This window comes from Plectropomus leopardus, chromosome 22 (assembly GCF_026936395.1).
Source record: "Plectropomus leopardus strain MGB_pleo_1.0 chromosome 22, ASM2693639v1, whole genome shotgun sequence".
Lineage (NCBI taxonomy): Eukaryota > Metazoa > Chordata > Actinopteri > Perciformes > Serranidae > Plectropomus > Plectropomus leopardus.
This window is the reverse complement of record NC_142197.1, coordinates 4757934-4774704: the sequence shown is the minus strand read 5'-3', so window position 1 is coordinate 4774704 and position 16771 is coordinate 4757934. Positions and strand designations below refer to the sequence as shown.

At 40.2% G+C, this 16771-nt stretch overlaps 1 protein-coding gene across 2 annotated transcripts in view; it reads right to left on the bottom strand.

Moving 5' to 3' along the window:
* Positions 1-16771, bottom strand: part of trhde.1 (thyrotropin releasing hormone degrading enzyme, tandem duplicate 1) — a 201330-nt gene that overhangs the window by 125470 nt on the left and 59089 nt on the right. For both annotated transcript variants that reach the window (XM_088072648.1, XM_088072647.1), the window contains one exon: positions 11532-11658. In XM_088072648.1, the coding sequence (XP_087928774.1) occupies positions 11532-11658 (127 nt within the window). The remainder of the gene's footprint in view (positions 1-11531; positions 11659-16771) is intronic.

The window sequence follows — 16771 nt, the reverse complement described above, 5'->3', positions numbered from 1 at the left end:
ACCAGCGGCAGGTTGTGAAAGGGATGCACTGATGGTCGGGTTTATGTTTTCTGGGGTGATTTTTTTTTTTTGCGAGCTGATAAAAAGGGTCAAACAGTTAAAACTGTTAGAGTGTGAACAGATGAAGCTACAGCAGCACTGCGGGACTGTTTTCAGTGCACAGACAAATGTACAAATGTTTTAAACTACGTTTAAAAAATGACTAATAATCTACCTTGTAGCTTGTTTATGCAAACAGTAAGGTGTAGAAAAAAAACCCATCACATTCAGACAGGAAGCGAATACCGGAGTCCTGCACGAAAGTCCAGGTAAGTTGGACCCACAACTGCTCCTCCCTCAAGTCTTATAATATGTTGTTACCGGCAGTATTTCAGCTGAACGCCGTCCAGCAGCGTATCCTGCTGCAGCGGCAGGTGCTATCTGGCAGCGTACAGTAACACAGCGAGCAGTTTTGTCCGTCTGCGTTCTCCGCTGACAGTGTCCGACGGTGTATCATGCAGACATAAAATGTGGTTTTTGGTGTCCGGATCTTACACTGAAAGCACTGCAAAAGGAGCGATATTTGATGACAGACTGATCAAACCCCACTGACCTCCGTGATAAAATGTCCAACTTTACAGCAGAAATAAACATATTTACAACTGAGTAAAAAAAAAGGTTTTAATCTAGCTAATTTCAATATTATGATACCTACACAGGGGGTGATTTTTTATATAACTCACACATTTTTATTTTGGCCCACAGTTACATATATTTAAGGCTTGGCCACTTTGAGTGACAGGCTGTCTGCAGATAGCCAGATCTACCTCTGGCTCTGCAGCTCCCACCTCTCACCCTCACTTCTGTCTCCAAAAGCAACATGACAACTGCCGAAATGCTGAACTCAAGCTTTAAAAAGGCAGCCCACAAACCAATGGGTGATGTCACGGTAGCTAGGTCCATTATTTATTCAGTCTGTGGTTCAAACACGGCTTAGTTTGAGCAGCGATGGAAAGCAACCGAGTGCATTTCCTCAAACACACTACTGAAGTACAAGTGTCACTTATGTTAACTATGAAATATGCTCATTAACCACCTTTTTTTATGAAAAAATGAGACATTTACAAGCTAAAAATAATAGATCTTTCACACACAGAGACATGGGAAGTGTGTAGAGCCCTGCACATATGTTGTGTGAAAGAGTGTGCACCCACTTTTTTCAAGAAAAAAGAGATACAATTCAGGTTTTTATTCTTAAAAAATCTTATCAGATTCAAAAAGTTACCTGGGCCACAATTTAGGATTTATACCTCTAATGTGTCGCAAAACAATCTTCACCTCAATAACAGAACAGTAATGTATCACAGCAGGAAATGATCATTTGATTATTTGATCCAATTATCGCTGCATTACTGAATGATATCAGATCGACAGCTGCTTCACACATTCTAACATATATTACTCCTTTAATTAAAAGTCTGTTTTTCTGCCTCCAGTCACTATTATCTTTCTCCAATTCTATCAAAGATTAAACATGACTTCCTGTGATAATGTTTTCATTATAGGAGACTTCAGTTTAGTTGAAGACCATGAAGAGATGGTGCAACTGAACAAAGAAGTGAGTTCAGTGTGAAACAAGTGACTGCGATACAGCAGCAATTTACACTTTTTTAAATTTACAGAAAACCATTGCACATGCATCGCAAGTTTTTCTTTTTAAAGCCTTTACAGAAGGTACAGATTACAAAGTTCACCAGCTGGACTCGAATAGATCTTTTTTACCGTAAAACTAAACATAAACACCAACAAAGTCAGACTAATCATCAGACTTTGCATCACAGCGTCTGTTTTCTTTTTTTTATCTGGACTTCATTTTCATCTGCTTTTGGATATCACATCTTGGTTAGTGAAAATACCTGTTAATACAAAGTGTAAATGCAGACCACATGCAGGGGTGGCCCGCTAATCATTAACTGATCATTTGACTTAATTCGAGACTGCACTCCAAAAGCAGCACTGCCACATGCAAACTCACATATTCCTACTTTCGTTGTTTTAACTCGTAAATAAAAAAAAAAAATCCTGATGAAATACCTCCCGCCAACCAGCCTCTTTGGTGTTGAGCCGAGGGGTTTTTGACCGAATGCAGAAGCTGGCACTAACCTCCGGAGGCTTATGGCGCCCAAAGAATTAAAGTATATCAGAATTTTATTTCATTTTTTTAAAAGTATGAACACAAAATGTGACAGTCTAAATGAAAAAAGAGTTATAAAACATATGAAAAATGTCTTGTGCAGAATTATCTAAGTCTCTTGTATCTAGACTGAACAAAAATGAAATGCAACATTTGTGTTTTGATCCTATTTTCACAGGTTTAATTTAAAGATTTTTTGAAAGCACTGAATTGGTATTTTTTCTCATATTTTGCTCACAAATTTGCAAAAGTCTGTGTTCTTGAGCACTTGTCTTTTTCCAAGATAATCCATCCAGCTGACAGGTGGATGGACATCAAGATGCTGATTGAACAGCATCATTACCGCACAGGTGTGTCAACATGAGGCCACAGATGGAGCGTGCCATGAAAGTCCATCAGAGCTGCTGCTTGTGAATGTTTACTTCACTGAGACATCTTCAATGTTGTTTATGTGAATTTGGCACTACATCCAACCAGCATCACAACCACACAATTCGGTTATGGTGACAAACTATCGGATCAAGACCCCGGTGAGGACGATAAACATGCAGATGAGCCTCCCTGTGATGGTTTCTGACCGTTTGTGCAGACGTTCCTCAGTTGTTTGAACCAATTTTTAGCATCAGCTGTTCGGGTGGCTGGTCTCAGTTTTGAGCTGCTGTGGTTACATGTGATCAGTGATTAAGAGGCTGGTTGGATGTACTGCCAAACTCGCGGAAACGACACAAGAGAAAGCTTAGATTTTTAACTTAAACCTGTGAAAAATGGGAGCAAAAATAAAAGTGTTAAAATATTTGTTCTGTATATTTTTTGACTATAGTACTGATAAGCAAAGCGTCATCCTCCCATGAAGGAATCTGATGTGTGAATGAGCAGGATGGATAGAAGACGCTTGGATAATGCTGCACAGGAATCTCAGAAAGTTCTTGGCTGTTTAATAACCTTTGTTGGCTGTTTTTCATTCGGATTCGGTTAAAGTCTGTTTGGACTGATAAGCTTTCATTTTTTGGGCGCTTCGCTCTCCTTCACTCCATTCAATAGAAAACTTTTTTTCTGGGACCAGAGAGAGCCTCGGGAGGGGAGCGCTACATACAAATTATATTGGTTTTGGGTGATGTCTTCCTTTAATGGCGCTCTGGATGGGAGATATGGAGCAAAGACAGACAGATGGACGTCTTCCGTCTTTAACGGGACAGAAAATGATTCTTTATTGTTGTGATCTGTATCTTCATCCGGCTGTACGGGCAGTTTTCCCTCTGTCTCTTTAAATTTGTATCTCAGCTCATCATTTCTCTCTCACTCTCTCTCAGGGGAGCTCGATGCCCTGCATGACAACAGATGGAGCCCTGAGGCTCTGGGACCACACACACCCACACACCCACCCACACACACACACACACACACACACACACACACACACACACACACACACACAGGCAGGGAGAGAGCTGGCAGCAGTGGAGTGGGGTAAGAGGCAAGCTGTGGTAAAGACTGATGTCAACATCAGTATGAATGCACGCTCACATGCACACACACACACACACAAAGAGCCAATGGTTATGTGGATATATGTAGATGAACAGTGAACACACACACAGCAGATTTATAATGGAAGAATGCATTAAGTCACTGCACACACACACACACAGAAAAACAGGAAATATCTGAGTAGATTTAAAACAGAAAATCAAATCAAAGCCGGGCTCACACAGAGGGAGTTTGCTCTCTTTGCATTTCTGTGTTTACCACAGTTCACACTTGAATTTGGAGCTAATTTGAGTTTCAGAACTTCAAAACACGGTGCTGGGAGGGCATTTGGGGATTTTTGGGACGACTGTTTGGCACAATATCAGCGTATCCCTCTGGTGACTCCATCCATCCATGTGAGAGTCTGACTCCTGCTCAGCAGCACGCTCAGCAACACAAACATCCCTGTCAACTTTCTTTATCAACTCATGGTAGATTATCTCAGCAGACCAAGAGGCACGCTGGGAGAAGTAGTCCCTGCTGTGTGTCCTGAGTTTGCCCCCCAACAATAAGTCTGGGTTACAGTTAGAAAAAGATTAAGTTTTGCTTCAAATACCTGCAAAACTGCCACTATAAAAACCACAGCGTCTCCCTTAAAATGGCCCGGGTTTAATGACGCAAATGCCGCTGGTAAAGCTGCTGATAGCGCTGTGCTACCAAACACCCTGGTTTGGTAGCACAAATGTTGCTAAAAATGCCACATCAGTTGCTAAAAAACACCCAATGTGTTTTAAAAAGGATTCAGGGTTGATTACAAAAATGCCACTGGAAACGCCACAAAAATGACGCTGGAAATGCGTCTTTGTGCTGCAATGTGTCGCTTGAAAACATCCAGGTTTGGGGGCACAAACATTCCTGAAACTTCATGATGGTTCATTAAAAAAACTCCCATGCTTGATGGCACAAATGCTTCAGGAAATGCCACAATGTTTTGCTAAAAAAAACAGGTTTGGTGGCACGAATGCAGCTGGAAGCGCCTCTATGTGCCACTAAAAATAAACTCTTGATGACATTAACACCAGAAAAGCTGCGATATGTCACCAAAAACTCCCAGGTTTGTTAGCAGAAACATCCCTAGAAATGCCACAATATGTCTCTCAAAACACAAACTGATGGCACAAACACACTTGAAAACGCTGCAACATTTCGCCAAAAACACAGCTTTTTTTTTTTTAAATGGATGTTTTCAGACAGAGGTCTGAAGTTTGGCAGTCGTCTCGTCTCCTCCACCTCCAGATGACAAAGTCAGCTCATGTACATGTCATCAGCGTATCAGTGGTTTGCAGAAATGTACATCATTTTATCCTGGTGACTGTGCTGTGTTTAGTCATGTTTCATTATCTTAGAAGCACACTATTTTAAAAGTACGCTCTATTTTAACTTTTAAAAAGACAGAAATCATCTTACACACTTTTGTCTCCTCACATCTTGATTTATGCAGCAGCCTCTTCACTTCGCTCTCCTGACAGACTTTACTGAGCTTGGCTGGCAGAACTATGAATCACGTCCAAGTTGCGCCTGTTTTATCCTCCTTACAATATGTCTTAGAACTGATTTACAGATCGTATTTATTACTTTTAAGTCTCCTTTTGGCCTTCACAGTGCTTTATTTTGGACCTTTTGGTACCGCAGAGTCTGTAAGCTGCTGGAGATCCTCAGGCAGGTGTCGATTTCGGTTTCAGAGTCACGGCCTGAACCAGAGTGGACAGAGCGTTCAGAGTCAGCGCCCCGAGGCTCTGAATCAATCTGCCTGAGGCGACGAGGCTGACTGAGTCACATCATCTTTGAAATCTCCTCTTAAAAAAATGTTTTTCATCATAGAGCTTGTCCTGATTGCACTTGAGTTTCTTTAATTTGACTTTTTAATTCTTTTATTGCCACTTAAGGATGGCCATCGGTAAAAGACAGACTTCTTATCTCTCTGCTTTCTTTTGTTGGAAACATTTCATCCACTAAGGTCCCAAGTATCAAGTACAACCAGCTCAATTTTAGCTTTGACAAACACTCCTACGACACCAGATATGCATTACAGGGTCTCTTTATGCTTCCCTTCTCAAATACCGATTCAGTGCAACACACAGTAACGTACGGAGCAATGAAAGAGCTGAATAATCTTCCATCAAAATTCACACAGTCAACAAGTAAGTCAGATTTTAAAGAGAAATTCAAGAAACATCTCATGAAATCGGCTTTTGATGACAGCTGACACATACATGGTTTAATGTGTCTCCGGTGAATGGGACTGAGTTGTGTGTATTGTGCTGCAAAGCTGAAATTGTACAGTAACTATGTTGCTGCTGAAGTATCAGGAAAAATGTTATATTTTATGAGTTACCAAACCATAAAATTGGATTGGGTTGGTTTTTTTTTTCGTTAACTGTCTTATGTGCCGTCATGTAATATACATTTAATGTTATGTAATGTAATTTTGTTGTCTGGACTCCAGGGAGAGTAGCTGCTGCTGATGTGGTAGCTAATGGGGATGCAAATAAACAAATTATTATTATTATTATTATTATTATTATTATTTTAATTTGCTGCACTGTGTGAACCAACCTACAACCTGGGTTTCTATAAATATGTAAAAGACACTCTGAGTTTTTGGATATTGGAGGACCAAACGTGAGCTGGATCTGGCTCATATATTGTTGACACTTTTGGCTCGGTTTTAGGAATGTGGGCACCGGTTGATTTGGAGAGAGAATCCGCTCCAGTTAGCAGCACACAGCAAAGCTTTGGGCAAATGTTGACGCCTGGAATTAGACCAGAGCACTTGGGCTGATTCTAGTGCGTCATTGATCATGAGTCTGGCAGGAGACCAACAGCCAGGTGTGCCAGCTTTCCTGAAGGGCACGGTTCAGCAAAGACATTTTTTGGTATCTGGGTATGAAGCATCCTGGACAGAACACCAGGTGGACCCGTAGGACCCAGTTATCTGACAATAACTGTCTCCAGACCATTGATGAAGCAATTTTGAGATGTTTTTTCTTTTTCAGTTGTTAGACTTTATTCACCGTGGCCTTGTTTTCCACCACAATATATAAATCCTGCACGTCAGTGGAAACAGCATAATCAAGGCCAGAAGAAGTAAAGAAAAAAAGTATTTTGTGCAGTATAACACAGTTTTAATACCGTAAGTGATACAAAAAAGAACTAGAGTTACAGCAATGCTGTTTTATGCTTTTGTTCAACTTTCTCTAAAAGGTCACATCCATGTTTGCTTCATAAACACATCCAAAGAAAATCTATATGATCAGCACAGTTTCAAGGTGGACACCCAAAATTAGTGTCACCAGTTTAGAAAATGACCAAAAAACTCTCCTCTTCCTAAGACGGTGTTGAGAAATGGCCAGAAAAGCGCTCCTCATTTATCCTGCAAGACTTTTGTGTGAATTTTAGTGAACAAATTCTTGAGTTCTATCCAAAAACATGTTTTATGAGTCCTTGAGTTCAAGTGGGTCCTTTAGCCAAATTTGAAGAAAACACCTACGGGTCTTCTTGAAATATCACACTCACAAAAACATGGGAAAGACAGAGGGACGGATGGAGAAAAGACGAATCCCCCCCGAAATATCCTATGGCTATCGCTGCTGCAAAAAAAGAAATGAAACTTAAATTTCTTTTCTGATTTATTTTACACAAACTGGAAAACAATTGAATCTATAAATACCAAAATTTTGCCCACAAGTGTTTCCAATATCAGGAAAAACAGCCCACAGTTCATCTAAGCTTCTCTTTCACTCTTGTCATGTGACTATCGGTCTCAGCCGAATCGTTCAAATCAGCCCAATTTTTGCTGATGTGAACATTTCTTTTTCCAGGATTTGTTTCATACAAACAGTTTATTTTGGCAAAATTTTCAATGACATGTATAATAGAATAAATGTGATAAAATGTCGCCGTTTTGAGGTTGTGCATGGTGTCTTTAAGGTCTGTTGGAAATCTGAGAATTAGACGATAACTTCTGTTTTTACAGACTTTGCTGTGATAAATGTTGTAATTTGGGGGATTTTATAGCAGCTGTCAAATTGTCACTGTAATCCAGTTAAAACCAGAGCTTTCGGAGTTGACATTTTTTGAGACAAGGGGTTTTAACCTGACACCACCTGGTCTGTACAGCAGGATATGACATCACCTGTAGCCCTGCATGGAGCTTATATCAGTGTAAAGGTCACGGAGGGGAAGTAAATGTCAGGTCTAATCTGAGCGGATGGAACCAAACAGGAAGCTGTGACTGAGAGTGAATGTATAATGTGATGAATGAATGCAGACAGGAGGGAAGTGTCTGACATATACAATACGGAGCCACAGCGATCACATTAGCTTATTTGGGCGTGGAGAGGAAAAGAGAAAACGCACCGCTGTGACACCGCTAATTGATTTTGGCAGGACTGAAGTGTATAAAACACAAACAATTATGAAGACAGAAGAAGAAGAAAAAAGATAGGGGGTTGAAATTCCACTGTTCTGACACAACTCATTAACTCGGAGAGGAAAAAAGGGAGTGTAAACAACAAACATAGTCGCACAGAACTGTACAGTCATTTTTGGGGAGGTGGACCTGCTGCTGAGAGGCTGAAAGCTTGACAGCGTGAACCAAAACCTGGAGCCCCGACAAAAAATGTGCCCCGATGTTGCTCCAAATACTATAAAGTCTGAAAGGAACCAGCATAAAAGGATCTATCAAACATCCCAAAGTGACTCTTTCTCGCTCTTTCTAAAAAAGGTGCAACATCAAATAGCTTGTTTAGGCTGCAGGTACTTTTTCTGCAAACCTTTTCAAGAACTCAGACAAAAAAAAAAAAAATTTCCCTTGAAAGAGTTTCTGATGGGAACAAGAGCCAAAGGGGCTGAGTCTCCAGGGCTAAACTTCACCAACTGGTCAAACACAAGCCTCAAAACGACCGCATCCTCCAACATTTATTCATGATACAAACAAAACCTGGATACAGTATGCATCTCTCATGCATCTCTAACCCACAACCTTAACATTAATGGCTAATTGGCAAAAAATTGTAGTAATTAGGGTAAGACTTCTGGAGTTATGGACAAAAATGTGCACTGTGACCTTTGACCACCAAAATCTAATCAAGTTTATTGCTGAATCCAAGCAGGTGTTTGTGCCAAGTTTAAAGATTTTCACTCAAAGTCTTTGAGTAATAATGTATTTGCAAGAATGAGACAGATGAGGTCACAGTGACCTTGACCTTTGACCAATGACCACCAACATCAATTAATTTCATTGCTGAGTCAAAAAGGACATTGGTTCCAAATTTAATGAAATTCCCTCAAGGTATTCTGGAGATATTGCATTCACAAGAATGTGGCAAGTGCAAATTCACAGTGATCTTTCACCTATGACCACCAAATCGAATCAGTTCATTGTTAAGTCCAAGTGGATGTTTGTGCATACAATTTCATGTTCACAAGATTGAGACAGACAAGGTCACAGCGACCTTGACCTTTGACCTATGACCTATGACAACCCAAATCTAAACACTTCACAAAGGTGATGTTTGTGCCAAATTTCACCATTTTCACATTGTCAAAATATTGCGTTCACTGGAATTGGATGGACTGACATACAGACAGACGGACATCCTGAAAACTGCCCACAATCATTGCCGGCGCAGAGGCACAAAAACGCAGCAAAGGAAAGATACAGACATTTTAACGTATAAAACTGTGACCTGTCAGTGCACATTTAACCCCTGTTTGACTCCTTTACGTGTCATGTGTCACTCCGTTTGTCACTGCATCCACACATTCACATCAGTGCGACTTAGTGAATATAAATGGTTGAATATGCAACCTTTTTAGTCGCAGTCTCAATCACTGCATTAATGCTGCCATACAAATACACTCCAAAAGATACAAAGAATCATGTTTTAAGGTATTTAAGCCATTTAAAATGACATTTCAGCTCCCCTCAGTATTTGCTGAACAGGCGGCACTTCAACCTCTCTTTCACTGCAACTGAAACTTCTCTGAGTGATTCAGCTGCCAGGTCCAATTTTAATCCCTTCAGAGGTCCATTTCGTAGGATTCAGGGGCATCTATTGGCAGAGTTGGTATACAGACGGCCAAACCAAACACTGGCTCTCAATAGGGCTATTCATGCTTTCTCATTTTTGCGTTGGACACCGTAGTTCTCCTACAAGTTTGGCACAAGGGATTAGTTTCAGTTCTGCAACCTCACTGCTAGATGCCACCAAATCCTACACATGCAACCTTTAAGGGCTTCGAGTTTAGCACTGCCACCAAATGTTACATTTAAAGAGCAAAATGAAAACTGGACGAAACTGAAACTTCTACTCCTTTAATTGCATCTTCTTGAGCTGCACAAATATCTTCCATTACATCCATTTCACAGTAACTTCCACCTCGGTGCCTCTGTTTCAAGAGCCACTTTAACATCTTTCAGTGCTTCAACTTCACGTCTCAGTTCATCAAAGGGCATCAGCTGTGACTACCATACAAATCCATTTCAAAAGCCTTGAAGAATAAAGTCATCAGATACTAAATCTGTTTAGGTTTTGAAGTGGAAGCGAGTGTCCTTACATTTGCTATAGATTCATTTAACTACATAACCAGCTCCTTTATGAGTTAAAGAATACACAGGGAAAGAGTTGGCATCGAGTTTCAGTACAACAAGGTGCAGTTATTACTGTGATGTCTTACTCAGTGTTAACGCTTCCTACTACAGCAGGGATACTCAACTTATGGCCCACAGGCCAAATCTAGACCCATAAAATGCTGGTGCCATTGTTTTTATACTTTAAAGTGCCAGAGTGCACAAAACAGCATCAAAACAGAGCTTGTTAATCAAACAAGTGCCAGTGGAGAATCCCTTGCAACCCTCCCACAGAGAGGTCCAGCTAAGCCCCTAATGTCCTAAAATTTTAGAAACGTCCTAAGATCCCAGACACATCCTAAATTATAAACGTCCCAAGATAGTAGAAATGTGCTGACATCCTAGAAATGTCTTAAATTCAGAGAAATGTCATACAATCCTTGACATGTCCTAAAATATGTAGAAGCGTCCTAAAATCATAGAAATGTCCAAATACTTGAAACATCTGAAAATCCTAAATGTCCTGAAATCCTTGAAACACCCCTAAATCCTAGGACTGTCCTGACATCCTAGAAACCTATTAAAAACCTAGAAAAGCCCTAAAATCCTTCTAGAAATGTTCCAGTATCATAGAAAAGTCCTAAAAATCCCAGAAATTTTCTTACATCCTACAGACATGTAACATCCGAGACATGTCCTAAAAGCCTACAAACATCCTAAAATTCTAGAAAAGTCCCAAAAACCTAGAAATGTCCTCCAATCAGAGAAACATGTACAGGGCTATACCGTGACTGTCCTCCTGACATTTTGCAAAGTGGCCTCTAAGCAAAGCAGGTCCAATATCCTCGCTCTACAAAATCCTTTTTCCATTTAACTAAATAAGCTACAATGTGTGAACACAAAGGAACCGACTAAGGTTCAATTCCCCGAGTTAATCACACTGTACGTCCCCCCGACACGCAGGAAGAAAAGCAGGACAGAGTGTTTTCTTTGCCTGATGTGAGTACTAATTGATGAACCCAACAGTAATTGTACGAAGGACAAAGAGTTGGCTGACTTCCCTAAAAAGGGGCAGCCCAGGAAGGGGAAGCTGTTTTCTCTCCCCTAATTGGGATGAGCAGGCGGACGGGAAGTTAACAGTGTGGTTTTTTTTTTAATTCAGTGAGAGCTGACAGGAAGTCAAACATCAGAGGAACAGGAACCAAATCAGAGGAATCGAATAGCGTCAAAGGAAGAAGAAGACGTCAGCAGACTTACCGAGTTTGGGCAGTGAGTACTGGACTTTAAAGTAGTCCTGGTAAAATCCCAGAAGCCTCTTGGTGATGTGAAGAGCGTAGTCCCCTGCGCCGCTAGAAATGGCATCCGGCCGAGCGTACAGGCGGATCTGAAAAACAAAAGACACAGAAAAGAGAAATGGAATCAGGCTGATTTGACTCAAAAAACAGATAAATAGTGCAGTGATGGAACTAGAGAACAAAATGGGATTAAGCCAAGTTTTTTATAGAGAGGGAAATTAAATTTGGCAGAGTTTACAATCAAATCTACAAGGAGACAAACAGAACAGGGCCGAGTGTATATTAAACCCTACAGAGGACATAATATAATCAGGTGGAGTTTAAGTTCAAATCTGCGGAGAGACGGAAATTAAATTTGAGGCGTTTTTTTGTCCAAATGTACACAGAGTGAAAGAAATGGAGCCGGGCCAGAGCTCGGCGGGTCAGGCCTACAGAGAGGATAAGTGAATCAGGCCGAGCTCGCGTTCAGCTCTCCAAAGGAGTCAGGTTGAGTTCTGGTTCAAACCCACAGGAAGAAAAATATGTGTAGAGCTGCAAGCAGAAAACATCGACTTTTAGACACAGAGAGCAGAAAATAAAAGAAGTTAAAGCGGTGCTTCAGGTGGTTTCCCATATTTCTCACAGTCAGTCAAATAAATGTTGGTAACCTTCCTTTAACCCTTTCATACCTGAGCAAATTGGCTTGATTTTGTTCAAGAGCACGGAAGGAGACAATAAAAAATGACAGCTAAAATGATCCAAGAAGAAGGAAATTACCTGAAAAATAGAAAAAAAACAAGGAAATGTCCTGGAATAAGTGCTTCAAAATGTAAAAGTTGCTCTAACATCTTTTAAAATATGAAAATATGATATTCTAAATATTGTTTTATCTCTATCTCATCTTTTTCTTTTCCCCCTCCTTGTTTTTTTCACATTTTCTTTATCTACTTTTTTTTTTTTGCTAATTTATGGAACATTTCTTGTCAAGTTACCCATTGCCTTTTTCCCCATGTTTTTGAAAGAGCTACTTTTATTGGGTTGGTGATATATTATTGCAGAAATAACTGCAGTAAACAATCATGTTGTCATTTTAAGACCATTTCATGCCACTCATATAACAATAAAATGGCACAATAATGTAAGTGCACCCTTTCAAAAAGCAATTAACTTTTAATTCATCAGAATATTCAGACACTGTAATATGTAAAAACATGTAAAGATTTTTTTTTGTCTGAAACAGTCTGTTTGAGCGCCTGTCAGCAACACATACACGAGAGCTGATCTGCCAAACACTGATCAATAATCAATACAACTAGATCACATGACTGCAGTGACCTCACTGGTGACCTTACTGAAAGACAAACATACTGACAGTGTCTCTTTATTCGGATGTATAGGACTGTAAATGTGTATCTGTGAGTTGAAGATGTCAGAATGTGTATTTAAAAATGCCACACTTGGTTTTATCCAGCAGTTGGTGTATTATAATTCATTTCAGGTTGAGGGTTAAAATAAAAAAGCCACAAAACATTGACAGAACTCCAACAGTAACCGTAAATTTAATTTAATTCAAAAAATGGGAAAAAGGCAATGAGCAACTTCGTAAGAAATGGTTTAAAAATAGATAGAAATTAGACAAGTTACAAGAAAATTAGCTGAAAATAAGCACAAAAAAAGAAAAAAGAAAGAAAGTAATAAAACAAAAACAAACCACGCAAAAAAAACCCCAACCATAATTATAATAAGAAATAACATTTTTTTGGGATATTTTCTCTTTTTTATTATTTATTTTATTTTAAAAAATAATTTTATGATAATATTATCCCCTTCGCAAAAACACAATTTCAGGCAATTTTTTTGTCACCTTTTACTAATTTCTCACAATTTGTAGGATTCTTCTTGCCAAGTTGGTCATTGCCTTTTTCTTCCTACGTTTAAAAAACAAAAAACAAAAAACAATTTACTCGGGTTTGTGCAGCTACCTCTACTTTTGGCTGTAACTACAAATGTAACTATTTATTTATTTATTTTCAAATTAAGTAACACATCAATATCAGTTAACTTTTTATTTTTGTCTTGACCAGACAAACGCAGCTTATTCCCTGATTTTTTTTTTCCTCGGTTAAAATCTAATTTCGCCCACAGTGGCAGGCTCAGTGTGTCTTTCAGTGTGTGTGTGTGTGTGTGTGTGTGTGTGTGTGAGACAGACAGAGGTGAAGAAAAGGTGGGGGGTGAATTATTACACACAATGTTTCTGTAAGTTATTACACCGGTCAACCCGCGCACACAAACTGTACAAAGGTGACTCACCCGACCTTACGGCGGCACAAAGAATCAATCAATCAGCATCAGACTGTCGCTGACCACAAAGGCCGACGGTTCGGGTAATTTGAGTTTGCAGTTTTTGAAATATGGACATTATTTTTCCACCCTCGAGATCAAGGACGAAGATGAAGCCTACAGCGGTGAATTACAGTCTGTGAGAAGTATTTCACAGATATGAAGAGGGCCCGTACATAAAAGTTATGCAGCACGTTGCTACATGACCGGAGTAAACAGAGAAAACGGACTGCGGCGTTCCCTTTTGCTCGATAGGTAGAAAACCTACAACTACCAGAATGCACTGCGCTACACCAGACCCACAAATACTCCTGCTGTTGGGTGACGAAATGCAAGTTTTGGTTTACATTTGATCAGCGCTTCCTAGTTTTACAGTTTGATTTCAGTTTCATCAGCCTCCCATTTAACAGGGCGGGAAGCGGTATGGTGCCCACTTCCTGTTCAGAAACTATGGCTGGAACAGCTAAACGGAGCAGAAGGATATGTTTCTGAAAACATTTTAGGTGAAAAATAGGCACTGCAGTGGCATCATCTTGATTTATATTCAATCAGTCTGCATAAGAGCAAGAAACAGACTTTATAGACATTTAGCCTGTTTTTGTTGTGGTTTTCCGTCTCTTTGTGGTCTATAAACATCTCTGCGGATTTGTGTCTCTTTTTTAATTTTTTTTTGTCTCTTTGTAGTTGTTTAAGTCTCTATGTGGTCGTTCTGTGTCTCTTTGTAGTCATTTTGTGGTTGTTTACGCCCTTAAAGTCGCCCCTTAGAGTCGCTCATGTGTCTCTTTAAGGCTGCTTTTTAACTCTTTGATGTCATTTTGAGTCTCTCCCAAGACGTCACGTGTCTCTTTGAGGGTCACTGTGCAGGCAAAGGCCAGGGAGGCCCCTAACACTTTGGGCCCCTAATACTGTGCCCGACAGTTGTTGAAATATTTGGACCAAAGGAGTAAACCAACCAAACCTGGAGCCATGATTCTTCCATGGCATAAACTTCCTCTCCAAATAAAAGTGACGCCCTAAACATCATTTAAACGTTGGCTGTAAACATTTTATAGATGCAGTGTTTGCAGAGAAACAGACTGAGGCAGGAAACCTGCTGCTGTTTACCTTCAGAAAACACACTACAACAGTTCAGGTCTGCCTGTGAACCTCCACAGCCTCATTGAAATGAAAGACAAAAACTTTGTGATAGATATTTTTAACCGTCTTTGATACCGACTTGCTATTTGTTACTGCGTTATCAATCTGCACGTCTCCTGTAATTCTGCAGCTCTGTCAAAAACGTCTCACTTCAGTGACTCCCGACTGATTCTTTAAAACTGAAGTGATTCTTTCAAGCTGACAGACAGACACACAGACATCTGCTCTGTCTCAGTCCATCCTCTTAAAAAAAAAACTGTTTCTGAGCTAAAAAGCAATTTGGCAAGTTTGCAAGAGAAAATGAGCTGCTGTCTGATGCAACAGACATCCAGTGTCAGCTGCACAACACATCCTCTATATCTGACTGCACACAGAGACGGTCTGAAGCATCTGTTCATTATTCTCTAAGAAAGAAAAGTATTAAACATTTAGGCTGATTTTACTACAGTCTGAGGGTGACACCAGAGGGACGGTCAGTGGTCACCAGAATCATCAGTATTCATTCACCGAGAAGGGAAATAAACACTGTCTGCCAGTAATGTGCTTCACAACATTTCTGCTTATTGTGTTAATATAAAGAGGGATTTATAGATCATTCAGAGGTCACAGCGTTCCTCTGCAGCCTGCAGACGTGCTGCAGCTGACGTGCACCTCCTTAAAAATCTCATTACACGCTGAAAACAAGAACTAGAATTGGTCAGCTTGTGTTTTTCTCCTTTAGGTTGCTGGTGCCGACCGCATCAGGCGAGACACTCACTAATCATTTGGTGATCTGACCATTTGCTCACCGCAATTACAGCTGTCAATCACAGTGGGAGAAACAGCAGGAATCTCCTGTTTAGAAATGAGAGAAGTTACCTGGATGTAAATAAAAAAAGTCGAATTATTGTTAGTCTGACTAAAAATGAACATGTTGGACTAACATTAACATGTTAGTCCAACTGAAACTGTAATTTCACGAAGTCGGGACTAACACACCTACATAAAACTTAAACCTGTCGCCTCCACATGATGTGTCCCTGGCATCAGCTTGAAACGCTGCTGGTTAAGACAACATATAGAGAGCATGACGGTTTGGATCAAACAATGCGGAAGTCTGGTGTTCACTTCCTGTCTTAATGTGATGGGGGGTTTTTTTCAACACCTTACTATGCGCCTCTTTTGCCTAATCCTAACCACCCACATCTTTGTTACCCAACAAAACTAAGGTCTTTTCAGTAACTGACATTTGTGACGTGGAGTCTATCCGTAAATTGTATCTCTGGCAGAAGCTTGACCGTAAAATCATGGAAGTTGTTGGAATATACACGTCAATTCAGAGCGCCACAATCTCAGAGCAGCAAACTGACACATAATTGTTCGTTAACTCACACAGAATATAACGCTCTACAACCGCAAAATGGGAGGGAACCTGACCGGAGTCAAGCCCTTGGAAATGTTTAGAAATTACAGCCTGGCTGTAACATGATGGGGGGAAATCAGGCCCAATTCAGGCAGAGAGTCAAAGCTCTAATGAAGAGCGATGCTGAGTTGGCCGGTTTTCTGTAGGACAGGTTGTGTTTACAAACGGTAACTGACAATGGCATAAAGACCCTCAAAACTGTACTTAAAAATAAAAAAAACTGAGCCTTCTGTATAGTAACATTGTCTGTGCAGATCAGCTGTGATTCTCTCATCAGTGTTTGTGCAGCGGACTCAGACTCAGATCCTTTAATGACACACAAACACTGTCACTGACGCCTGCTG